At 55.7% G+C, this 26,868-nt stretch overlaps 1 protein-coding gene across 1 annotated transcript in view; it reads right to left on the bottom strand.

The window, feature by feature from the left end:
* LOC140457111 (calpain-1 catalytic subunit) overlaps nucleotides 1-26,868 on the bottom strand; it is a 59,141-nt gene that overhangs the window by 8,104 nt on the left and 24,169 nt on the right. The window contains exons 4-15 of the mRNA XM_072551121.1: nucleotides 26,364-26,482; nucleotides 25,780-25,913; nucleotides 21,723-21,891; nucleotides 19,397-19,480; nucleotides 14,560-14,645; nucleotides 10,450-10,524; nucleotides 8,369-8,529; nucleotides 5,629-5,798; nucleotides 4,750-4,761; nucleotides 3,406-3,617; nucleotides 2,587-2,626; nucleotides 1,761-1,826 (exon numbers count right to left, since the gene is read on the bottom strand). Coding sequence (XP_072407222.1) covers nucleotides 1,761-1,826; nucleotides 2,587-2,626; nucleotides 3,406-3,617; nucleotides 4,750-4,761; nucleotides 5,629-5,798; nucleotides 8,369-8,529; nucleotides 10,450-10,524; nucleotides 14,560-14,645; nucleotides 19,397-19,480; nucleotides 21,723-21,891; nucleotides 25,780-25,913; nucleotides 26,364-26,482 — 1,328 coding nt within the window. The remainder of the gene's footprint in view (nucleotides 1-1,760; nucleotides 1,827-2,586; nucleotides 2,627-3,405; nucleotides 3,618-4,749; nucleotides 4,762-5,628; nucleotides 5,799-8,368; nucleotides 8,530-10,449; nucleotides 10,525-14,559; nucleotides 14,646-19,396; nucleotides 19,481-21,722; nucleotides 21,892-25,779; nucleotides 25,914-26,363; nucleotides 26,483-26,868) is intronic.

The raw sequence follows: 26,868 nt of genomic DNA, 5'->3' as shown, positions 1-26,868 counted from the left end.
CCCCCTCCAGCCCCTACACCCCCTCCCTATCTCTGTAACCCCCTCCAGCCCCTACACCCCCTCCCTATCTCTGTATCCCCCTACAGCCCCTACACCCCCTCCCTATCTCTGTAACCCCCTCCAGCCCCTACACCCCCTCCCTATCTCTGTAACCCCCTCCAGCCCCTACACCCCCTCCCTATCTCTGTAACCCCCTCCAGCTCCTACGCCCCCTCCCTATCTCTGTCACCCCCTCCGGCCCCAACACCCCCTCCCTATCTCTGTAACCCCCCTCCAGCTCCTACGCCCCCTCCCTATCTCTGTAACCCCCTCCACCCGTACACCCCCTCCCTATCTCTGTAACCCCCTTCACCCGTACACCCCCTCCCTATCTCTGTAACCCCCTCCATCCCCTACACCCCCTCCAGCCCCTACACCCCCTCCCTATCTCTGTAACCCCCTCCAGCTCCTACACCCCCTCCCTATCTCTGTAACCCCCTCCATCCCCTACACCCCCTCCCTATCTCTGTAACCCCCTCCAGCCCCTACACCCCCTCCCTATCTCTGTAACCCCCTCCATCCCCTACACCCCCTCCCTATCTCTGTAACCCCCTCCAGCCCCTACACTCCCTATCTCTGTAACCCCCTCCATCCCCTACACCCCCTCCCTATCTCTGTAACCCCCTCCAGCCCCTACACCCCTCCCTATCTCTGTAACCCCCTCCAGTCCCTACACCCCCTCCCTATCACTGTAACCCCCCTCCAGCCCCTACACCCCCTCCCTATCTCTGTAACCCCCTCCAGCCCCTACACCCCCTCCCTATCTCTGTAACCCCCTCCAGCCCCTACACTCCCTATCTCTGTAACCCCCTCCATCCCCTACACCCCCTCCCTATCTCTGTAACCCCCTCCAGCCCCTACACCCCTCCCTATCTCTGTAACCCCCTCCAGTCCCTACACCCCCTCCCTATCACTGTAACCCCCCTCCAGCCCCTACACCCCCTCCCTATCTCTGTAACCCCCTCCAGCCCCTACACCCCCTCCCTATCTCTGTAACCCCCTCCAGTCCCTACACCCCCTCCCTATCTCTGTCACCCCCTCCAGCCCCTACACCCCCTCCCTATCTCTGTAACCCCCTCCAGCTCCTACACCCCCTCCCTATCTCTGTAACCCCCTCCAGTCCCTACACCCCCTCCCTATCTCTGTAACCCCCCTCCAGCCCCTACACCCCCTCCCTATCTCTGTAACCCCCTCCAGCCCCTACACCCCCTCCCTATCTCTGTAACCCCCTCCAGTCCCTACACCCCCTCCCTATCTCTGTCACCCCCTCCAGCCCCTACACCCCCTCCCTATCTCTGTAACCCCCTCCAGCCCCTACACCCCCTCCCTATCTCTGTAACCCCCTCCAGCCCCTGCACCCCCTCCCTATCTCTGTAACCCCCCTCCAGCCCCTACACCCCCTCCCTATCTCTGTAACCCCCTCCAGCCCCTACACCCCCTCCCTATCTCTGTAACCCCCTCCAGCCCCTACACCCCCTCCCTATCTCTGTAACCCCCCTCCAGCCCCTACACCCCCTCCCTATCTCTGTAACCCCCCTCCAGCCCCTACACCCCCTCCCTATCTCTGTAACCCCCTCCAGCTCCTACACCCCCTCCCTATCTCTGTAATTGTGTTTGATAATTGCACTTGTGACGTTTGTCTGAACATGAATGGCACTGTATCAATGCAGGTAGTTTTTATAATACAGACCAGCTGACACCCTCACACTTCACACACTCACCTCTCCAGCCAACTGCCTGAAGAGACTCTTGAATTTTTCATCAATTGCGTGTTCAGGGACTTCCTCCTGTTGCAGTCACAACAACATTGTCACACAGGGCTCACACGCTCCAACCAACCCAGTTCACCATCAACAATCCCCATCCCCACTCGCCACCACTCTGCCCTCTCTCCCAGACTCCCCCATCTCCCTGCTCCCAATCCATGCTGTCCTGTTGATGGTCCCTCAATGTAGAGGTCTAACCCCGTGCTGTCCCTGTCCTGGGAGGGTTTGATGGGGGGGACAGTGTAGAGGGAGCTTTACTCCGTATCTAACCCCATGCTGGCCCTGTCCCGGGGGTGTTTGATTGGGGGACAGTGTAGAGGAGGCTTTACTCTGTATCTAACCCCGTGCTGTCCCTGTCCTGGGAGGGTTTGATGGGGGGGGGGGGGGAACAGTGTAGAGGGAGCTTTACTATGTATCTAACTCCGTGCTGTCCCTGTCCTGGGAGGGTTTGATGGGGGGGGGCAGTGTAGAGAAAGCTTTACCCTGTATCTAACCCCATGCTGTCCCTGTCTTGGGAGGGTTTGATGGGGGTGTCAGTGTAGAGGAAGCTTTACTCCGTATCTAACCCCGTGCTGTCCCTTACCTGAGGGTGTTTGATTGGGGGACAGTGTTGAGGGAGCTTTACTCTGTATCTAACCCTAAGCTGTGTGGTGTGCAGTGTCAGACACTGTGTTCCATTGCCCTGTTCTGACATCCTCCTGTCTCAGATTCTAGAGAACAGAACAAAATAAAACAAGCAAAATGGTCTGTAGTCCCAGTCTTTCGACATCTGATATCTTACCTCCTGTCCGAGGTCAGCACTGATTTCATCATCGAGTTCCCTGTATACAACACAGAAACAGAAACAGCCCTCAGTCACACAGGTAAATACCTCAGGGCCCCACGTGAGGCTTTACCCCCCCCAGACTTGCCGCCATTTATATTTTCCGAAATGTGGGCGTAACCGGTGAGGCCCATTGAGGAGCTGTCCCGAACTGGTCCTCACACTGAGTTTCTGGCTCAGCCAGTCCTGAAGGCGCTGGGGTGTATGGGCCAGGCTGGGGAGGGTCATCAGCTTCCTTCCCCAGAAAGGACATGAGGGAACCAGACAAAGCAATGGCTCCAAGTATTGTCCATGGCCTGTTAATCCAGAGAGAGATCCTGGTAGTATTCAGGGGACCTGGGCTCAAACCTCACCACGGCAGTTCCCAAACAAATCTGGACTTAAGGGTCTAACAATGACCATCAATTGATTGTCAATTGTTCGAGGAACCCATCTGGGTCACTAATATCCTTCAGGACAGGAAACCGCCGTCTGGTACTCGGTCTGGCCTACATGTGACTCCAGACCCACAAGCGATGGGGTTGACTCTTCACTGCCCACTGGGTAATTAGGGATGGACAATAAATGCTGGGCCTAGCCAGCGACGCACACATCCCAGGAATGAATAAAAAGCAAAGACAGCTTCGGAGATCCGTGGTCCCCATCGCGGAGACTAGCTCTCGATTCTAGAATTCTGAATCAAAGTTAGATTCAAATCGGAACCCGTGCCCGTGGGATATCAGGCTGACCCTGGAGCCCAATGATGACACCAGCGCAATCTGCCAAGTGTGAACTTACTCAGAGTGTGAGCGCTTCTCAGAGAACACCCTCAGGCAGAAGTCGGCCTCTTTGTTGGGTTCAAAGGTCGAGGGGACGATGATGTACTCTCCGGCAGGCAGCTTGAAGCGGGTACTGACTTCCCGGAGGTTGATGAACATTTCGGAACGAGCTTGCGAGCCGTGTGTCAGGAAAAAATCTCGCTTCAGGTGAACAGCTGAGCGTCCGGCGTACTGCAACACAGCGGGGGGGGGGGGGGGGAGAAACACAGCGGGAGACTTACCCAGGCTAACAGCTCCCAGCGTCACTCTTACTGCAACCTCTCAAACCCACCCTTCAGGGCGTACCTCCCAGCAAATGCAACCGAGTTTGGGAATGTTCCCACTCCCCACTCAAATCCACAGATCCCACCCTTCAACGGGAAAACCGGGAGATCAGAAAGTGGACACCGGAACACATCCTACTGTGATGCACCCCACAGCTGAATAGCTGGATGTTAAGGAGTGCCTGGTGATACAACACTCAGAACGAACAGGAGGAGGCGCAATTTCCATTCCACTTTTAAAATTCCTGGATCGCTATTAACCGTTGACCCCTTCGCTCACACTGAACCTGTCCCCCGGACTCGGTGCCCACTCCCACCCCGCCCCCCCCCCCCGGACTCGGTGCCCACTCCCACCCCGCCCCCCGGACTCGGTGCCCACTCCCACCCCGAACCCCCCCGGACTCGGTGCCCACTCCCACCCCGAACCCCCCCGGACTTGGTGCCCACTCCCACCCCGCCCCCCGGACTCGGTGCCCACTCCCACCCCGCCCCCCGGACTCGGTGCCCACTCCCACCCGGCCCCCCGGACTCGGTGCCCACTCCCACCCCGCCCCCCGGACTCGGTGCCCACTCCCACCCCGAACCCCCCCGGACTCGGTGCCCACTCCCACCCCGCCCCCCCGGACTCGGTGCCCACTCCCACCCCGTCCCCCGCACTCGGTGCCCACTCCCACCCCGTCCCCCGCACTCGGTGCCCACTCCCACCCAACCCCCCGGACTCACTGCCCACTCCCACCCCGTCTCCCGGACTCAGTGCCCACTCCCACCCCGAACCCCCCCGGACTCGGTGCCCACTCCCACCCCGCCCCCCCGGACTCGGTGCCCACTCCCACCCCGTCCCCCGCACTCGGTGCCCACTCCCACCCCGTCCCCCGCACTCGGTGCCCACTCCCACCCAACCCCCCGGACTCACTGCCCACTCCCACCCCGTCTCCCGGACTCAGTGCCCACCCCTACCCTGTCCCGCCACCACAAGACAATATTTTCGGCGATTGTTACCTGCTCTGACCGGTGATCCACAGACAGACAGGATGACTTACCTCAGGGGGGACCTGCAGAGAAAACAGAAAGGCTGGAAATCAGAGCAGGATGAAGCAGGAGAAGGAGGGGGAGGTGGAGGGGTAGAGAGAGAGAGAGAGACCTACAGGATCCTGCTGTGCGCAGGAACCTGTCAGAGCGACAGCACGGTTCGGCTGTGCAGATATCCTGGCCTCACGTATCTCCCAGACCCTCGCCCAGAATTCAGCGGGTCTGGAGAAACCTGACCCTTCCCAGGAAGTGGTGTGTGTATATGTATGTGTGTGTGTGCATGCGTTTATGTGTGTGCGTATGCGCATGTAAGTGTGTGTGTGCATATATGTATGTGTGTATGTATATGTGCGTATATGTACGTGTGTGTGTTTGTGTGAGAGAGAGAGAGAGAGAGAGAGAGAGTGTGTGCGCATCAACCCCTGGGGACCAGACCAGTCGGCCCCTCTGTGACCTCGCTGCTGTTCACACTGGAACCACGTACCTCTCGATTATACTCCAGCCCTATCCCTCATCGACATCCCCCCCCCCCCCCCCCCCCCCCACTCCAATCCCAGTCACACTCTTACAGCAGCTCCCCCGCCCCATCCACTGGTCCCTGAGGTGGTGATGAGGTGGGGGTCTGTGGTGAGGAAGGAAGCAGGGTCAAGCAAGGAGCTGAGCTGTGATGCCTCCGGCCGCCACTCCCCAACCTTCAGGGGGGTGTGTGTGAGAGAGAGAGAGAGAGAGAGAGAGACAGCGAGAGAGATAAAAAATCTAAGGATGAGCAATCTGTCATCGGCTCTGAGACTCCCCCCGCCCCAGAGCCCAGCAATCCTTCACCCACCTCACCCCCTCCCTCCCAATGGGAGTCACCCCGCTGCTCACCGCCAACACTGCCCTGTGCCCACCTCATAGATGGCAAAGCCGATGGTCTCCATATCCCTGCCCGCGGTGCGGAGTTTGCGACGATCTTTCTGCATCAGGGCGACCAGGAAGCTGCAGCCGGGTTCCATTCCCACCCGGTCGTCATCCTCTTCCTTCAGTTCAATCTTAAACTGGGGGTTTATCCAGAACGTGGCTGGGGGTGGGCGAGGGGAACAACAACAACAACAGCAGCCGCTGCCGTCAGTAAAAGGGAAACCCCTTCTGCATTCCCCCCCCCCAACCCCTCCAACTCCAGGTAACCCTCAGCACGGGGAGGGGAGGGGTCCTGAACATGGATCAGGGTGGGAGGGGAGTGGAGAACAAAGATGGAGGAGGATGGAGGAGGGGAGTAGGCAGAGATGGGGGAGGTTTGGGGCTCGGCAAGGGGTATTGGGGACATACTATGAAGGTGAGGGGAGGGGCTATTGGGGAGGGGTGTTGGCAGAGATGGCAGGGAGGGGTGTTGAATGAAGGGTCACAACCAGTCCACACAAGACGAGTGAGAAAAGAACATTTCAGATTGGCACTGACAGCCCGGGGACACTGGGAGTGGATTAATTAAAGCTAATGGATTCTGAAAGCTCCCGGAGGAATGACCGAGTGAGAAACGGTAACGCCTTCCAAGTCGAAAGACCACAGAGAGAGTGTTCTCCCAGTGAGGAACAATCAATACTGAGCTCACAGACACAGTACCGTTTCCATCATGGATTATGTTCGATTGAAGAGAAGGCACTCCAGGGATGCCTTGTATTCCAGATACAACAACATCCTTCATAAAGCTCAGATCCTGGGCCTAATCCTTCCCATCGATTTGGAATTCGTGTTGAGGAGGTGAATAGAGAGACAGAGTCCCGGAGCAGCAGAGAGCTGCAGAGGGAGGGGGGTGAATGTTTCACTGAACGGTTAATACAGTTCTGGGTCACCCTCAGCGACAGTACTGTAGTCTGGCCCCCATCCCTTTGGGAAGGATGGGAGAGTCCCCGAGAAGCTGGGGAGGGAGATTGATTTGGACCGTCCCGGGTGCGAGTGAGCAAATTTCTTTATGAACGGTGAGGTGGAGAAGCTGGGCCAGTTCGAAGGCAATTGGCCACCATTACTCAGTCGGGGCCTACACGTGACTCCAGACCCCACAGCCTGACTGTGGCCGACTGTGAAGTAGGTCTGGAGAGCCACTGTGTTGGCCTAGGGATGAGGAACGAAAACTGCGCCTAATCTGCACACCCACATCCCATGGGACGTACAGTACAAGGAGCACCAAAGACCATAGATCGATCAATCAATCTCGCTCGATCAATCGATCTGTCTCTCTCTCTCTCTCTTATGTGCAGTTTGTCAGAGACCTTGCCAAGGGTGGGGTACAACGTAGAGGGCAGAGTGATGTCAGGAGCTGTCAGAACCAGCGCGGAATGGGTTCAGACTGCACCACACACTCGTCGCTTTTGAGAACAGCCAACCCAAGAATCAAGTCAAGAATGGGCGGCTCAGTGGTTAGCACTGCCAACCAGTGCCAGGGACCCGGGTTCAATTCCCACCTCAACGACTGTCTGTGTAGAGTTTGCACCTTCTCCCCAGCACTGTGTGGGTTTCCTCCGGGTGCTCCAGTTTCTTCCCACAGTCCAAAGATGTGCAGGTCAGGGTGGATTGACCATGGGGAATTGCCCATAGTGCTAGATTTTAATATAGAGTAAGGAAATGGGTCTGGGTGGGTTACTCTTTGGAGGGTCGGTGTGGACTTGTTGGGCCGAAGGGCCTGTTTCCACACTGTAGGAAAACTAATCGACCGTAGGGAAGGGATCCAGTTTCATCCAGCTAGCTGATCCAGTCAGGATCCGCTTTAAGAACCAGCCGAACCAGGCCGGGGTCAGACAGAAACGGCAAACGTTTGGGGGCCGTGCGCCAGAAACGTTTAAAATGAGGAGCGGGTGGAAGAGGTGAGGTGGACACGCACTGTCAGCAGTTGTGGAGGGATTCGATGTAAGAAGGCCGGAGAGAGAGAAGGCCCCCAGGAGAGGCTGATATTCCCTGGAGTTTAGGGGAATGGACGGTGATCACACTGAGGCAGACGGGATTCTGACGGGGCTCCGAAAAGGTGGAGGCAGAGAGAGTGTTTGCCCCTGCTCTGGAGCATCTAGAACATGGGTGTGAGGGTGATACAGTCTCAGGATGAGGGGGAGGGTCATTTCTTCAGTCATGCGGTAGAGAATTTCCGAGAATTTTCTCACGGGGTCCATCGTTAAATATATTCTGGGCTGGGATTAGATACATTTTCCGTCTCTCGGGGAACGGGCAGGAAAATGGAAGCTGAGTAGGCCCAAGGAGATGCAGGCCTCAGTCCCAGTTTCTCTCTGTGTCCCGTACACAGGGTCTTTGATGGAACATTAAACCTGAGGGGCTCAGAAAACAAGGGACAGGAAAAGTTGAATTCTGCCGGAGAAACTGAAACCAAAGCGGAATGTTCCGGAAAGCAGCTCAGCAAGGGCTTCCAACAAGGTCCACAAGACAGGTGTAGAGGCTGAGGTCCCATTTGAGGATCGGGACGGTTTTCCCAATCGGGTTTGGGAGAGGCTGGGTGAATGCTCTCCAGGCAGCGGATCCCGCGTCTGGGAATGGGGAGTTCGAGGGGATGGCGAGCAGGGAAGCGAGTAAACGGGGTCAGGGTGGGTAGCGCCGGGCCTCCGAGACAGGTGGGTCTGTTGGCAGGGAGTCGCCGATCTCCGGAGATACCTGGATAATTCCGGCAGCCTCCAGCGGTGCTCCCACGCCTCCAGGAGCCCTCGTACAGAGAGGTGCTCCAATTGCAGATCGTTTCCGATTTCAGAGTATCCGGCGTCAGGTTGCAAATTTCCAAGCGGTTGAATTCTCTGAGGAAGTCACCAAAGGACATCCTGTAGAGGTTGGGGGGGGGGGGGGGGGGGGGGGAGAACATGTGGAAAAGGTTAATATGGGAGGCTTTTCATTCCCTCAAGAACCACCACCACCACTCGACTGGGCATCGGCGGATCATCCCTCAATCCCCTGACGCTACAGATCCCGGCCTTGCACACACTTGGTGACTGATCCACAGATTCCTAATGCTCAGAGAGAAAGACTTCGCCTCACTTATCCCAGCTCCCTGTGACCCTCAGTCAGAGAGCACGGAAACAGACCCTTCGGCCCAACCACTCCCTGCTGCCCATCATCCCAAACTAATCCAGTCCCACCTGCCTGCTCCTGGCCCATATCCCTCCAAACCCTTTCCTATCCATGTCCTTATCCAAATGCTTTTTAAACATTGTAACAGTGCCCACATCTATCATGCCCTCAGAAAGTTCATTCCACTCTCTGTGTAAGAAAAGTTGGCCCTCATGTCTTTTTTAAAATCTTTTTCCTCTCGGTTTAACAATGTGTGCCCTAGTTTTGAAATCTGGAGAGAAGATACTTACCGATAACCCTATCTGTAACCCCTCTTGATTTTATAAACCCCCCTCAGCCTCCGATGCTTCAGTGTAAGACATCCCAGTCCTTGGCACCTGCTTTGGACATCTCCACTACCCAACTCTCTGATACCATCACCTCGTATTAATCTAACCTCCGGAGTCTGTGGGCTTAATCTCCAATTGGAGGACAGGCCCCGAACCTCCACAATCCACCCTCAGAGTCCCTCATCGCAAACACGCAACAGCCAGTGATGTCCAAACTGAGCACAGGCCCCAGCTACACTCTCACAAAAGCTCCTGCACATGTGCCAGAGGGGGGTCCCGCAGAGCGACGGAGGTCCAGGCACTGAACCAGGACCAGCCAGCTCCCTCCCGAGGTGTTGGGTGATCTGTACAAGGGTGGCCAAGTAAAAGGCCCATCAGACCCACCTCTCTCACAACTCATGGGCGGCACGGTGGCACAATGGTTAGCACTGCTGCCTCACAGCACCAGAGACCCGGGTTCAATTCCTGCCTCAGGCGACTAACTGTGTGGAGTTTGCACATTCTCCCCATGTCTGCGTAGGTTTCCTCTGGGTGCTCCGGTTTCCTCCCACAATCCAAAAATGTGCAGGTCAGGGTGGATTGGCCATGCTAAATTACCCGTAGTGTTAGGTGAAGGGATAAATGTTGGGGAATGGGTCTGGGTGGGTTGCGCTTCGGCGGGTTGGTGTGGACTTGTTGGGCCGAAGGGCCTGTTTCCACACGAAGTAATCTAATCTAATCTAACTCTTTCCTCCAAGCAGAGTTAGACCTAAACCAGTGCTGTCCCTGCCCTGGAAGGGTGGGACAGCGTAGGGGGAGTTTTACTCTGTATCTAACCCTGTGCTGTCCCTGATCTGGGAGTGTTTGATGGGGGGGGGACATTGAAGAGGAAGCTTTACTCTGTATCTGTCTCTGTCCTGGGAGTGTTAGACGGGGGGACAGTTTAACAGGGGCTTTACTCTGTATCTAACCCCGTGCTGTCCCTGTCCTGGGAGTGTTTGATGGAGGGGACAGTGTAGAGGGAGCTTTACTCTGTATCTAACCCCGTGCTGTCCCTGTCCTGGGAGTGTTTGATGGGGGGGGACAGTGTAGAGGGAGCTTTACTCTGTATCTAACCCCGTGCTGTCCCTGTCCTGGGAGTATTTGATGGGAGGGACAGCGTAGAGGGAGCTTTACTCTGTATCTGTCCCTGTCCTGGGGAAGTGTTTGATGGGAGGGACAGTGTAACAGGAGCTTTACTCTGTATCTGTCCCTGTCCTGGGGAAGTGTTTGATGGGGGGACAGACAGGGCAGCAGGAGCCATGATAACTCAGGGCCGAGTTGGGAACTGATCGGGTAACCCCATCCTCTGCCAATTGTACTCACCAGAACTCACCGTCCTCCAGCTTTATTCTCATCGAGCTGCAGTCCGAGGAGTCCACACTGTTCCATTCACTCGACCTGCAGGAGAAACAAGAGCAGTTTATAAACAATCCTCAGTCAGCGAGACAAGGCCACCCTCAGCAGGTTCCCCTCTGAGCCCCTCACCATCCCGACTTGGAAATATACCGGCCGTTCCTTCAGTGTCACTGGGTCAGAATCCCGCAACTCCCTCCCTCAAGGCTCTGCACTGGGGTCTGTACAGCATCGAGACTGCAGAGGTTCTCACCACCTTCCCCAGGGCAGCAGTGCCAAGGATGCCCAGGTCCCAAGTAGGAAATTGACTCCCCTTTGTTAGTTGTGGGTCCGAGGCCCCATACGCCAGGCTGACAGTTGGTGATAGAACACTGGGTAGTGGGTGAGGTTAGAAGAGAGAGCTCAGTTTGTCACGCACGATGGTGCCAACAGCATGGGTTCAGTGCTCACTCAGGCTGATGTTACCATAAAGGGCTCCCCCTTCATCTGAGGCACAGTGACCCTCTGGTTAAACCATCACCAGTTAAACCACCATTTTCTCTCGAGTAACAGAGCAGCCCTAGAGTCCAGTAGAAAAAAGTGACTTTACCTTTAGTACTGAGGGTCGGCTGCTCTGTCAGAGGGTCAGCGCTGAGGGAGTGCCACACTGTCGGAGGGTCAGCGCTGAGGGAGTGCCACACTGTCGGAGGGTCAGCGCTGAGGGAGTGCCGCACTGTCGGAGGGTCAGCACTGAGGGAGTGCGGCACTGTCGGAGGGTCAGCACTGAGGGAGTGCCGCACTGTCGGAGGGTCAGCACTGAGGGAGTGCGGCACTGTCGGAGGGTCAGTGCTGAGGGAGTGCCGCACTGTCGGAGGGTCAGCGTTGAGGGAGTGCCGCACTGTCGGAGGGTCAGCGTTGAGGGAGTGCCGCACTGTCGGAGAGTCAGTGCTGAAGGAGTGCCGCACTGTCGGAGGGTCAGCACTGAGGGAGTGCCGCACTGTCGGAGGGTCAGCACTGAGGGAGTGCCGCACTGTCGGAGAGTCAGCGTTGAGGGAGTGTCGCACTGTCGGAGGGTCGGCACTGAGAGTGCAGGCACTGTCAGAGGGTCAGCACGAAGGGAGCGGGCACTTTCGGAGTGTCAGTGCTGAGGGAGCAGGCACTGTCGGAGAGTCAGTGCTGAGGGAGCAGGCTCTGTTGGAGGGTCAGTGCTGAGGGAGTGGGCACTGTCGGAGAGTCAGTGCTGAGGGAGCAGGCTCTGTTGGAGGGTCAGTGCTGAGGGAGTGGGGTCAGTGCTGAGGGAGTGCCGCTCTGTCGGACAGTGCTGTTAAAAATGCTTCTGCCACTGAGTGCTAACCTTGGACAGTGTCACGCTGACTTCTGCCAACCTCTGGAGTTTCTCTAGAGTAGTTGCAGGTCTTTGACTAAATCCATGAAGGAAGGTTCAAGTCATGATCTGTCGATCGTTAATCCCCAACCTCTGTCCTCTTACACCTTTAACTCCGGCATTCCCTCCCTGCCTCTCTATATCTGTGAACAAAGGTCAGTCTCACCAGCAACACCCACCTCCTATGGACAAGTTAAAACAAAATGATTCTGAATATTTATAAACAGTTCGCTGGTCCTCACCTGGAGGGGATGTGCTCAGTCCTGGAGGTAGTACAGTGGGAGTCCATTCTAACCATACAACACCATGGGTATGGGGTCCAAAACTCCCAAAGGAGATAAAGCTTTGTTGGAATTGTCACCATACTGGTTAAGGATCAGAGTTTTCTTCTTAATGGCTGTTAATTTGACTGGATTTATTGTAGTCGTGTGTACCTGAGTACAGTGCAAAGCAGTGTTTTGTGAGCAGATCAAAGCAAACAAGAATATGTTTGGGTGTTTAGACAGAGTGAGGCAGATAGGTTACACACACACTGGAGATCCTCAAAGACAGATCAACATCATTTGAAGTTAGAGAGGTCCATTCAGCAGTCTCATAATGACAGGGAAGAATTTTTTTCATTATTTTCTTTTAATGCAAGTCTTATTAATTAGACAGTTAGTATGGGCGGTTCTATCTGCACCATACAGGCCAGAGCACCTCCAGGCTGTAGTCTGCTCAGACCACCTTCTCTAGGGGCAATGAGGGATGGGCGATACGTTGCTGGGCTCATTAGGTAACGCCCATAACCGAAGATTAAAAAAAGGTTGCACTTTGCAAACCTTGGCATCAGGATTCCCACAGGCCTGCGCTGAACAGACCTAGTCTGGAAGACTCGGCCCTCAAAAAGGTTTAACTGTAACACGCTGTGTCACCAGACAACCAAGGAGAGTGTAGCCTGGAAACAAGTTAGTGCAGTAAGGAATTCTGAAACTGTTACACAAACAGTAGAGAACAGAGTTTGTATTTGTTTTTATTAATTGACAGGCAGTGGCTGTCACTTATGGTTCAGAAGGGAGACTGAATCGAGAATCTGAAAGGGGACTGCTGGATCAAGCAGCAGAATGGGTGGTTACCAGAAGGCCACAGATTAAAGAGAATCTGGAAAAGTTCCCAAGCTTTGAGGGTTTGAGCGACAGGGAGAGGCTGAACAGGCTGGGACTGTTTTCCCTGGAGCGTCGGAGGCTGAGGGGTGACCTTATAGAGGTTTACAAAATCATGAGGGGCATGGATAGGATAAATAGACAAGGTCTTTACCCTGGGGTGGGGGAGTCCAGAACTAAAGGGCATAGGTTTAAGGTCAGAAGGGCAAGATTTAAGAGGGACATCTTTTTCATGCAGAGGGTGGTACGTGTATGGAATGAGCTGCCAGAGGATGGGGTGGAGGCTGGTACAATTGCAACATTTAAGAGGCATTTGGATGGGTATATGAATAGGAAGGGTTTAGAGGGATATGGGCCGGGTGCTGGCAGGTGGGACTACAGAGGAACCTCGATTATCCAAACGACATGGACAGGGAATATTTTGTCTGAATAATCAAATGCTAAATTACAGTTTAGCCAAGCATCAGGACTTTGTGATCATGTTCGGATAATCCGAAATTTGGATAATCGAATGCTGGATATTCGAGGCTCCTCTGTAGATGAATTTAGGATATTCAGTTGGCGTGAACAAACTGGACCAAAGAGTCTGTTTCCGTTTTGTCCATCTCTATGACTCTATAGCCCGAGGGAGGGAGGGAGGGAGGGGGGACATTAGGAGAATGTTGCATTCGGAAAATGGCTGCCCATTACCAGGCCCCAGGCCTGATCCCAGATCCTGACCCCACACTGTCTATCGCCCACGTTCGTCTGAAGGAAGGAGGCACTTCTTGAGGCCAGAAGTTAAAGTTCATCAAAGTTAATCAGGAACTGACAAAAAAAAGTTCCCCGTTGACGAAGAAGGGGCCGTTCCAAGAGGGTCACAGTCAATAAAACTAGCCTCAACACCACACATCTGCTGATTCCTGTTAACTCATCATCAGTTGAGAACCTATTGATCTTAAAAGGATTCAGTGACCCAGAGGAAGGGGCTTCCACACTTTCGTGACCGTCAGAGACGGAAAATAAATTCTCCCCATCTCTGTCTTCAGAGCGAGACACCTTCCTTTGAAACTGTTCCCCCTCGTTCTAGCCTCTCCCACGAGAGGGAACCACCCTCCCTGTCGATTGCTATTTCACTAATTCACAGTATGTGGGCAGCCCTGATGGGGTCAGTGCTGGGGCATTTATAGCCTGTCCCTAACTGCCTCCTGAAGGAGGTGGGGAGCTGCCTTCTTGGCCCGCTGCAGTCCCCACACTGCCGCTAGGGAGGGAGCTCTCGGACTCTGGACCCAGTGACACTGAAGGGACGGCCAATACATTTCCAAGTCAGGATGGTGTGCGGCTAGGAGGGAAATCGGAGAGGGCGTTGTTCCTATGGCATCTGCTGCCCTTGGGGTCAGAGGGCACGGATTTGGAAGTGACGCCAGATATTGGCTGTTTCAAAGACTTCGCCTCTCCTCCTTCCAAAGGATACAACCTTCTGTGCCGAGTCAAACCTTTCACCCAGGGGGGCAGCTGAGAGATTTCTCCTGGAACTGGTCCAGACGTGTTTACACCAGTTTGTAAATAAGGAAAGGGAAGGGGAGATCCACTGACCTGTCACTCCAGGCTCCAGTCCACTCCACCTCCCCCCAGGGATTTCGCAGTCGCACCAGTTTAACCAAACCTCCCCGAGCACGTACCTGGAAAAGATGAGAACCATCAAACAGACTCCAATACCCACCCAGCACCGAGAGACAGGGAGGGGGACACAGGGGGAGAGAACTATCAAACAGACTCCAATACCCACCCAGCCCCGAGAGACAGGGAGGGGGACACAGAGAGAGAACCATCAAACAGACTCCAATACCCACCCAGCACCGAGAGACAGGGAGGGTGACACAGGGGGAGAGAACCATCAAACAGACACTAATACCCACCCAGCACCGAGAGACAGGGAGGGGGACACAGAGAGAGAACCATCAAACAGACTCCAATACCCACCCAGCACCGAGAGACAGGGAGGGGGACACAGGGAGAGAACCATCAAACAGACACTAATACCCACCCAGCACCGAGAGACAGGGAGGGGGACACAGAGAGAGAACCATCAAACAGACTCCAATACCCATCCAGCACCGAGAGACAGGGAGGGGGACACAGAGAGAGAACCATCAAACAGACTCCAATACCCACCCAGCACCGAGAGACAGGGAGGGTGACACAGGGGGAGAGAACCATCAAACAGACACTAATACCCACCCAGCACCGAGAGACAGGGAGGGGGACACAGAGAGAGAACCATCAAACAGACTCCAATACCCACCCAGCACCGAGAGACAGGGAGGGGGACACAGAGAGAGTACCATCAAACAGACTCCAATATCCACCCAGCACCGAGAGACAGGGAGGGGGACACAGGGGGAGAGAACCATCAAACAGACTCCAATACCCACCCAGCACTGAGAGACAGGGAGGGGGACACAGGGGGAGAGAACCATCAAACAGACTCCAATACCCACCCAGCACCGAGAGACAGGGAGGGGGACACAGGGGGAGAGAACCATCAAACAGACACTAATACCCACCCAGCACCGAGAGACAGCGAGGGGGACACAGGGAGAGAACCATCAAACAGACACTAATACCCACCCAGCACCGAGAGACAGGGAGGGGGACACAGGGGGAGAACCATCAAACAGACACTAATACCCACCCAGCACCGAGAGAGGGGGAGGGGGACACAGGGGGAGAGAATCATCAAACAGACTCCAATACCCACCCAGCACCGAGAGACAGGGAGGGGGACACAGGGGGAGAGAACCATCAAACAGACACTAATACCCACCCAGCCCCGAGAGACAGGGAGGGGGACACAGGGGGAGAGAACCATCAAACAGACACTAATACCCACCCAGCACCGAGAGACAGGGAGGGGGACACAGGGGGAGAGAACCATCAAACAGACGCCAATACCCACCCAGCACCGAGAGACAGGGAGGGGGACACAGGGGGAGAGAACCATCAAACAGACTCCAATACCCACCCAGCACCGAGAGACAGGGAGGGGGGACACAGAGAGAGAACCATCAAACAGACTCCAATACCCACCCAGCACCGAGAGACAGGGAGGGGGGACACAGAGAGAGAACCATCAAACAGACTCCAATACCCACCCAGCACCGAGAGACAGGGAGGGGGACACAGGGAGAGAACCATCAAACAGACTCCAATACCCACCCAGCACCGAGAGACAGGGAGGGGGACACAGGGAGAGAACCATCAAACAGACTCCAATACCCACCCAGCACCGAGAGACAGGGAGGGGGACACAGGGGGAGAGAACCATCAAACAGACTCCAATACCCACCCAGCACCGAGAGACAGGGAGGGGGACACAGGGGGAGAACCATCAAACAGACTCCAATACCCACCCAGCCCCGAGAGACAGGGAGGGGGACACAGAGAGAGAACCATCAAACAGACACTAATACCCACCCAGCCCCGAGAGACAGGGAGGGGGACACAGGGGGAGAGAACCATCAAACAGACTCCAATACCCACCCAGCACCGAGAGACAGGGAGGGGGACACAGGGGGAGAGAACCATCAAACAGACACTAATACCCACCCAGCACCGAGAGACAGGGAGGGGGACACAGAGAGAGAACCATCAAACAGACACTAATACCCACCCAGCACCGAGAGACAGGGAGGGGGGACACAGGGAGAGAACCATCAAACAGACTCCAATACCCACCCAGCACCGAGAGACAGGGAGGGGGGACACAGGGGGAGAGAACCATCAAACAGACTCCAATACCCACCCAGCACCGAGAGACAGGGAGGGGGACACAGGGGGAGAGAACCATCAAACAGACACTAATACCCACCCAGCACCGAGAGACAGGGAGGGGGACACAGGTGGAGAGAACCATCAAACAGACACTAATACCCACCCAGCACCGAGAGACAGGGAGGGGGACACAGAGAGAGAACCATCAAACAGACACTAATACCCACCCAGCACCGAAAGACAGGGAGGGGGACACAGGGAGAGAACCATCAAACAGACTCCAATACCCACCCAGCACCGAGAGACAGGGAGGGGGACACAGGGGGAGAGAACCATCAAACAGACACTAATACCCACCCAGCACCGAGAGACAGGGAGAGGGACACAGGGGGAGAGAACCATCAAACAGACACTAATACCCACCCAGCACCGAGAGACAGGGAGGGGGGACACAGGGGGAGAGAACCATCAAACAGACACTAATACCCACCCAGCACCGAGAGACAGGGAGGGGGACACACAGAGAGAACCATCAAACAGACACTAATACCCACCCAGCACCGAGAGACAGGGAGGGGGGACACAGGGAGAGAACCATCAAACAGACTCCAATACCCACCCAGCACCGAGAGACAGGGAGGGGGGACACAGGGGGAGAGAACCATCAAACAGACTCCAATACCCACCCAGCACCGAGAGACAGGGAGGGGGACACAGGGGGAGAGAACCATCAAACAGACACTAATACCCACCCAGCACCGAGAGACAGGGAGGGGGACACAGGGGGAGAACCATCAAACAGACTCCAATACCCACCCAGCACCGAGAGACAGGGAGGGGGACACAGGGGGAGAGAACCATCAAACAGACTCCAATACCCACCCAGCACTGAGAGACAGTGAGGGGGACACAGGGAGAGAACCACCAAACAGACTCCAATACCCACCCAGCACCAAGAGACAGGGAGGGGGACACAGGGGGAGAACCATCAAACAGACTCCAATACCCACCCAGCACCGAGAGACAGGGAGGGGGACACAGGGAGAGAACCATCAAACAGACTCCAATACCCACCCAGCACCGAGAGACAGGGAGGGGGACACAGGGGGAGAGAACCATCAAACAGATACTAATACCCACCCAGCACCAAGAGACAGGGAGGGGGACACAGGGGGAGAACCATCAAACAGACTCCAATACCCACCCAGCACCGAGAGACAGGGAGGGGGACACAGGGGGAGAACCATCAAACAGACTCCAATACCCACCCAGCACCGAGAGACAGGGAGGGGGACACAGGGAGAGAACCATCAAACAGACTCCAATATCCACCCAGCACCGAGAGACAGGGAGGGGGACACAGGGGGAGAGAACCATCAAACAGACTCCAATACCCACCCAGCACCGAGAGACGGGAGGGGGACACAGGGGGAGAGAACCATCAAACAGACACTAATACCCACCCAGCCCCGAGAGACAGGGAGGGGGACACAGGGAGAGAACCATCAAACAGACTCCAATACCCACCCAGCACCGAGAGACAGGGAGGGGGACACAGGGGGAGAGAACCATCAAACAGACTCCAATACCCACCCAGCACCGAGAGACAGGGAGGGGGACACAGGGGGAGAACCATCAAACAGACTCCAATACCCACCCAACACCGAGAGACAGGGAGGGGGACACAGGGGGAGAGAACCATCAAACAGACACTAATACCCACCCAGCACCAAGAGACAGGGAGGGGGACACAGGGGGAGAGAACCATCAAACAGACTCCAATACCCACCCAGCACCGAGAGACAGGGAGGGAGACACAGGGGGAGAGAACCATCAAACAGACTCCAATACCCACCCAGCACCGAGAGACAGGGAGGGGGACACAGGGGGAGAGAACCATCAAACAGACAATAATACCCACCCAGCACCAAGAGACAGGGAGGGGGACACAGGGGGAGAGAACCATCAAACAGACTCCAATACCCACACAGCACCGAGAGACAGGGAGGGGGACACAGGGGGAGAACCATCAAACAGACTCCAATACCCACCCAGCACCGAGAGACAGGGAGGGGGACACAGGGGGAGAGAACCATCAAACAGACTCCAATACCCACCCAGCACCGAGAGACAGGGAGGGGGACGCAGAGAGAGAACCATCAAACAGACACTAATACCCACCCAGCCCCGAGAGACAGGGAGGGGGACACAGGGGGAGAGGACCATCAAACAGACTCCAATACCCACCCAGCACCGAGAGACAGGGAGGGGGACACAGGGGGAGAGAACCATCAAACAGACTCCAATACCCACCCAGCACCGAGAGACAGGGAGGGGGGACACAGGGGGAGAGAACCATCAAACAGACTCCAATACCCACCCAGCACCGAGAGACAGGGAGGGGGACACAGGGGGAGAACCATCAAACAGACACTAATACCCACCCAGCACCGAGAGACAGGGAGGGGGACACAGGTGGAGAGAACCATCAAACAGACACTAATACCCACCCAGCACCGAGAGACAGGGAGGGGGACACAGGGGGAGAGAACCATCAAACAGACACTGATACCCACCCAGCACCAAGAGACAGGGAGGGGGGACACAGAGAAGCAGTTTATTTCTGACTAACACGTTCTGTATGGGCTTACAGACTGACCTCCCGGGCACCAGTGAGGGAGTAAGCATGACCTTTGACCAGTTTCTTGAACGTCACAGCCTCCATGTCGAACTGGCTGGTGATCTGGGGAAGTAAAAAGACTGTCAGACCGATCAAACAGCAGTCATATTGTTGGAGTATTCAATCACCCGACAAAGGAGCAGCACTCCGAAAGCTAGTGCTTCCAAATAAACCTGTTGGACTGTAACCTGGTGTTGGGTGATTTTAACTTTGTCTGCCCCAGTCCAACACCAGCACTGCCACGTCATGTTTGAGTATTGGCAAGAAGAGATATCATCAGTGAAAACTTCATCACTTACACATATCAGGTCATTTCCCAGGAATATTCATTCAAAGGGACAACTGAGGGAGTGCGGCACTGTCGGAGGGTCAGCGCCAAGGGAGCGGGCACTGCCGGAGGGTCAGCGCCGAGGGAGCGGGCACTGCCGGAGGGTCAGCGCCGAGGGAGCGGGCACTGCCGGAGGGTCAGCGCCGAGGGAGCGGGCACTGCCGGAGGGTCAGCGCCGAGGGAGCGGGCACTGTCAGAAAGTCAGTGCTGAGGGAGCGGGCACTGCTGGAGGGGCAGCACTGATGGTGCAGGCACTGCCAAAGGGTCAGTGCCGAGGGAGCGGGCACTGTCAGAGGGTCAGTGCTGAGGGAGTGGGCAATGTCGGACGGTCATCACTGAGGGAGCGGGCACTATCGGAGGGTCAGTGCTGAGGGAGCTGGCAAATGTCGGAGGGTCAGCGCCGAGGGAGCGGACACATGTCGGAGGGTCAGCGCTGAGGGAACAGGCACTGTCGGGCAGTCAGCATTGAGGGAGCGGGCACTGTCCGAGGGTCAGTGCTGAGGGAGCAGGCACTGCCGGAAGGTCGGCGCCGAGGGAGCGGGCACTGTTGGAGGGTCGGTGCTGAGGGAACAAGCAAATATCGGAGGACCAGAGCCGAGGGAGCGGGCACTGTCGGAGGGTCGGTGCTGAGGGAACAGGCACTGTCAGGCGATCAGCATTGAGGGAGCGGGCAGATGTCAGAGGGTCAGCGCCGAGGGAGCGGGCACTGTCGGAGGGTCAACGCGGAGGGACCAGGCGCTGCCGGGTAGTCAGTTTTGAGGAAGTGGGCACTATCGGAGGGTCGGTGCTGAGGAACAGGCACTGTCGGGTGATCAGCATTGAGGGAGTGGGCACTGTCAGAGGGTCAGTGCCAAGGGAGCGGGCACTGTCAGAGGGTCAGTGCTGAGGGAGCAGGCCCTGTCAGACAGTCATCACTTAGGGAGCTGGCACAGTCGGAGGGTCAGTGCTGAGGGAGTGGGCACTGTCGGAGGGTCAGCGCCGAGGGAGCGGGCAAATGTCAGAGGGTCAGCGCCGAGGGAGCGGACACTGTCGGAGGGTCAGCGCTGAGGGAGTGGGCACTGTCGGAGGGTCAGCGCTCAGGGAGTGGGCACTGTCAGAGGGTCAGCGCTGAGGTAGTGGGCATTGTCGGAGGGTCAGTGCTGAGGGAGCGGACACTGTCGGAGGGTCAGTGCTGAGGGAGTGGGCACTGCCGGAGGGTCAGCACTGAGGGAGCTGGTACTGCTGGAGGGTCAGCGCTGAGGGAGCGGGCACTGCCGGAGGGTCAGCTTTGAGGGAGTGGGCATTGTCGGAGAGTCAGTGCTGAGGGAGCGGACACTGTTGGAGGGTCAGTGCTGAGGGAGTGGGCACTGCCGGAGGGTCAGCGCTGAGGGAGCGGGCACTGCCGGAGGGTCGGTGCAGAGGGAACAGGCACTGTCAGGCGATCAGCATTGAGGGAGCGGGCAGATGTCAGAGGGTCAGCGCCGAGGGAGCGGGCAGATGTCAGAGGGTCAGCGCCGAGGGAGCGGGCACTGTCGGAGGGTCAACGCGGAGGGACCAGGCGCTGCCGGGTAGTCAGTTTTGAGGAAGCGGGCACTATCGGAGGGTCGGTGCTGAGGAACAGGCACTGTCGGGTGATCAGCATTGAGGGAGCGGGCACTGTCAGAGGGTCAGTGCCAAGGGAGCGGGCACTGTCGGAGGGTCAGTGCTGAGGGAGCGGGCCCTGTCAGACAGTCATCACTTAGGGAGCTGGCACAGTCAGAGGGTCAGTGCTGAGGGAGTGGGCACTGTCAGAGGGTCAGTGCTGAGGGAGTGCTGCACTGTCGGAGGGTCAGCACTGAGCGAGTGGTCACTGTCAGAGGGTCAGCACTGAGCGAGTGGGCACTGTCGGAGGGTCAGCACTGAGCGAGTGGGCACTGTAGGAGGGTCAGCGCTGAGCGAGTGGGCACTGTCGGAGGGTCAATGCTGACGGTGCCTGGTGTGGTGCCAAACTGAGCTTACGTCAATGGAGCAGCCCATGAGTGAACCACGTTGCAGAGCCTTTTCGATAATTTGGTAAAGGTCATGGGGCGATTTACGAAGGTCATACATTTCCGTCACTCCTCCCGTGAAATCCTCAAAACCTTCAGATGTACTACCTCCCGAGAGGGCTTCATAACAACCATTTAATCTGTACAGAGGGGAGAAATATGGAGAGTCAGAGAGTCCTCCAGATGCACAGCACAGAAACAGACCCTTCGGTCCAACCCGTCCATGCCGACCAGATATCCCAACCTAATCTAGTCCCACCTTCCAGCACCCGGCCCATATCCCTCCAAACCCTTCCTATACCCACCAGCCTCCACCACTTCCTCTGGCAGCTCATTCCACACACGTACCACCCTCTGCGTGAAAAAGTTTCCCCTTAGGTCCCTTTTAAATCTTTCCCCTCTCACCCTAAACCTATGCCCCTCTAGTTCTGGACTCCCACACCCAAGGGAAAAGACTTTGTCTATTTACCTTATCCATGCCCCTCATGATTTTATAAACCTCTATAAGGTCACCCCTCAGCCTCCAACGCTCCGGGGAAAACAGCCCCAGCCTGTCCAGCCTTTCCCTGTAGCTTAAACCCTCCTCTATCCCTCGCAATATCCTACTAAATCTTTTCTAAACCCTTTCGAGTTTAACAACATCTTTCCTAAAGCAGGGAGACCAGAATTGAACACAGCATTCCAAGAGTGGCCTTTCCAATATACTGAACAGCTGCAACATGACCTCCCAATGCCTATACTCAATACTCTGACCAATGAAGGCAAGCATACCAAACGCCTTCTTCACTATCCTGGCTACCTGAGACTTCTGTTCCAAGGAGCTATGTAATCGCACTGCTAGGTCTCCATTTCACAACACTCCCCGGGACCGTTTCATTAACTGTATATGTGCTGCCCTGATTTACCTAACCAAAATACAGCACCTCACATTTATCTAAATTAAACTTCATCTGCCACACGTCATCCCATCAGCTCAAGGTCCCATTGGACTCTGGGAGAACATCTGCAGGGAGATGGGTGGGTGTGTGTGTGTGAGAGAGAGAGAGAGAGAGAGAGAGACACAGAGACAGGCAGAGAGAGAGGCACTCCCTGAGAGAGAGAAACTCCCAGGCTCAGTTCAGAGAGTGAGCTAGGGTCAGTAAGAGATATTGAGAGGCAAGGACAAAAAAAAGAGGAAGGTGGGAGATGGGGCAGAGGGTAGAGTGAGAGAGAAATAAGGGTGACAGTCAGAGGGAGAGGGAGAGTGTGTGACAAGCAACCAGGCAAAATACAGCAGATGACAAGAGGGAGAGCTGGACAAGGAGAAATGCAGAGATTTGTTGAGAGAAGGAAGAGGCAGACAAATATAGATATTACATTTTCAGATACAGCCAATTTTCAAAGTTTGAGAGAATCGACTCTCTAGGAATGATCCTGAATTGTGGGGTGGTGACCAAATGGAAAGAGCGATGACTGTGTGGGAGATTACTCACCTCTGTTAGTTGCCACAGGACAGACTGCTGCTTACATTTGCAAACGCAGATTGCTGGACATTATTTCTAACGTACACCGCTCGTTTTTCACTGAGCGGTAAACTGAAGGTTTGACAGCAGGTCAAAGAACGAAATTGCTGTAATCTCAAGGGGCAGTCTGAATACACAAGGAGTCAGAAAAATCTAAGCACTGCATCCACTTCACACCCTCTGCTGGTGCTGGCGTGTAGACTGATTAGAAAAACTGCATTCACTCGATCCTTATCTTGTAGTTGACGGGGTGGTGAGATCATGTGGTTTACTGAAATGGGTCAACTTTATTACAAACAGAATTCAAATATAGCAATGGTTGGATGCTTTTTCAAAGAAACAAATCTGATAGTTACTGAAAACACAAATGAAGAGTCATCTGGACTTGAAACGTTAGCTTGCTCTCTCCCCATGGGTGCTGGCCTGACCCACTGTGATTTGCAGCACGTTTGTGTTTCAGCATCTGCAGTAGTTTGCTCCCAGGTCTGGTCGGTGTCAGATTGTGGACACAGGTTAGAACACAGTCAACGTCACAGTGACGTGGGTTTCTCTCAGTCCCCTGATATCTTCTCAGGTCCTTTCTATTCTCTCACAGGACATCGCTGACTGGGCCCAGTATTTTATCACCCCGTCCCTAGTTGCCCCCTTGAGAAGGTGGGGGTGAACTGCCTTCTTGACCCACTGCAGTCCATGTGCTGTGGGATGCCCCACAGTGTCCCTGAGGGAGGGAATCCCAGGATTCTGACCCAGCCACACTGAAGGAACAGCCGATATATTTCCGAGTCAGGATGGTGAGTGGGGAGCCTACAGGGGGGTGGTGTTCCCCTGTGTCTGCTGCCCCTTGTCCTTCTGGATGGAACCGGCCGTGGGTTTGGAGGTGCTGCCTGAGGATCTTTGGGGAGTTTCTGCAGCGCCTCTTGTAGCTTGTACACACTGCTGTTACTGAGCGTCGGTGGGGGGGGGGGGGGGGGGGGGGGGGGGGAGGGGGGATGTGGTTCCCATCATGTGGGGTTACTTTGTCCCTGGACGGTGTCGAGCTTCTCGAGTGTTGTTGGAGCTGTCCCCATCCAGGGGGCAAGTGGAGAGTATTCCCTCACCCTCCTGCCTTGTGCCTTGTAGATGATGGGACAGGCTTTGGGAAGTCATAAAGTTATACATTGGGAAACTGACCCTTCGGTCCAACTCGTCCATGCTGACCAAACTTCCCAGAACTAAACTGGTTCTATTTGGTTCCTCCTGAGGTACAGTGAATGGTTAGCATTCAGCGTACGCCGATAGGGCGGCAATTATATCGTGGCCTCCAAAGCGAGTCGGCATTTCAGCCCATCTGGCCTACTCTGTCACCCAATGAGGCCACAGCCAATCATTGGTCTCGACATCATTTCCCCCGCACCGTCCCTCGATACATCAAATATTCTCACTGGTCAAACCTCTGGGGGGGCTGAGAATTTCAAAGCACCCCTACCCTCCAAGTAAAGGAATTCCTCATCTCGCTCCAAAATGGCCGACCCCTCATCCTGAGTGTGCGATCTTTTGGTACTAGACCCAATCCCCACGCTTTGTCCCTCCAAGTCTGCAGTCCAAAGCCTGGGAATGGACAGGGAACCTTCTTAGACCATAAGGTATAGAAGCAGAATGAGGCCATTCGGCCCACTGAGTCTCCTCCGCCATTCGATCATGGACGACATGTCCCTCTTGGCTTCTCCCGATAACCCTTGATCCCCTCACTAGAATCTAACTACCTCTGACTAAATACACCCAATGACTCGGCCTCTGCATAGTCACCATCCCATGTATGAATAAAGTCTTCCAGCATTCTTCCCCCCCTTGTCGAATTTTGTGTTCTTCAACCAATGTAGACAAGCCCTTTTGTTCATCTGTACTGCCAAAAATACGCTACTCCCTACACCAGGCCTGTTTTCCCACACTGGACCTCACAGCCTGCAGTGTTATGACACTGCTCATCTAAGTACTTTTTAAAAGTTGTGAAATTTCCTGCCTCAACTCCTCTCCCAGGCAGCAGAGTCCATACCCCAAGCACCCTTGCTTTTCCTGCAATCCCCTCAAAACCTCCTGCCTTTAGGCACGCTCCCCACTGCGGGCCCGGTCTCCTCAATCTCCTCTCCATCCCACTGTCTCAGCGGTCAGCCTTGGTGACCCTCTCCTGTTGCAGGTATGTCCCACCTCAGAGAAGGAGAGCAGGATCTCTCGGACACAGGCACAAACGCGCGACTCCAGGGTCAGGTCCCAGCAGGAATCTCGCCAACCCCCTCGATAAACAACTCGCAGGAGGAGGAGGAGGATACCGGGAAAGGGTGAGGGATTGACAAGGATCATGGCTGACCTCCTAATGCCAGGGGTGCGGGGATGGGAGTGGGGCGAGAGAACGCTTGGAAATTTACAAAGCTCCTCTTGACTGAAAGGCCCACCAACATTCAGTGGGCAGCCTGACACGGCAGGCCGTGAAGGGAAGGGTCAGGAGGTCAGGGGTCACCTAGCGAGCAACAGAGAGCGGCTGGGACTCACTTGGCGTAGGCTTTCTCCAGGAGGGCGCTCCAGAACTCGTTCCTAGCCGCCGAGTGGACAAACACCAGCTTTCCATCTTTCACCGGGAGTCGGTCATCGATCACCACCTCCACCCATTCACCAAACTGCCAGAACTGTAAAAGGGGGAATGGGAGTTACCATCACTCAGGAACCCTGTCTACCCCAATCCCACCTGGGTTTGGAAGATTCCACAGCACTCCCCTCAGCCCCCCCCCCCCACCTGGAAATGGAAGACTCCACACCAACCCTCTCCCCAATGACCCCTCCCCACCTGGAAATGGAAGACTCCACACCAACCCTCTCCCCAACTCCCCTCCCCCCCCCCCCCCCACCTCAAATACCTGGAAATGGAAGATTCTATACGTTCTCCCCCCCCCCCCAAACTATCTCAAAATGGAAGATCCCACACTTTCCACCAAACCTCCACCCCTCAAAACTACCAGGCAATGGAAGATCCCACACCTACCCGGCTCCACTACCAGGCAACGGCAGATGCCACACTTTTCCAACCTCTCCCCTCCTCCAAACCACCTGGAAATGGAAGCACCCACACACCCCACTACCTGGAAATGGAAGATCCCGCAGTAGCCATGCTGGAAGCTCTGACCATGGGGTACCACTCGATGGAGGATCTTCTCGTTCAGAGTCAGGGAGGCGATGGCTGCCAACAGCCAGCAGTCACCTGGAAAACAAAGCACCTTGGTCACAGGATCGATGTGCCCCAGGGAGGGATAGGGGAGCGATCGGGGATGTACCCCAGGGAGGGATGGGGTAGCCCGGAGATGATGCCCCCTTTCAGGGTGAAGTTGTGGACTCGAGCCCCACCCTGCTCCTTGAGGGGAGACCCCCACCCCACAAACCCCCACCCCAAATGTCTTTTCCCTGGGGAGGGGGCTGTCTGAGGGCCTCGGAGGTCAACTCACACCTTCCCCAACCCCCCCCCCCAAACGACATTCATTCTTCCTCACTCACCCCACGCCCTCCCTCCAACCCCTCTCCCTCACCCTGCCTTCTCACCCTGACCCCACCCTAACCCTCGCCCTGACCCCACCCTAACCCTCGCCCTGA

This window comes from Chiloscyllium punctatum, chromosome 31 (genome assembly GCF_047496795.1).
Source record: "Chiloscyllium punctatum isolate Juve2018m chromosome 31, sChiPun1.3, whole genome shotgun sequence".
In the NCBI taxonomy this organism is placed as follows: domain Eukaryota; kingdom Metazoa; phylum Chordata; class Chondrichthyes; order Orectolobiformes; family Hemiscylliidae; genus Chiloscyllium; species Chiloscyllium punctatum.
This window is presented reverse-complemented; position numbering and strand designations above follow the sequence as displayed.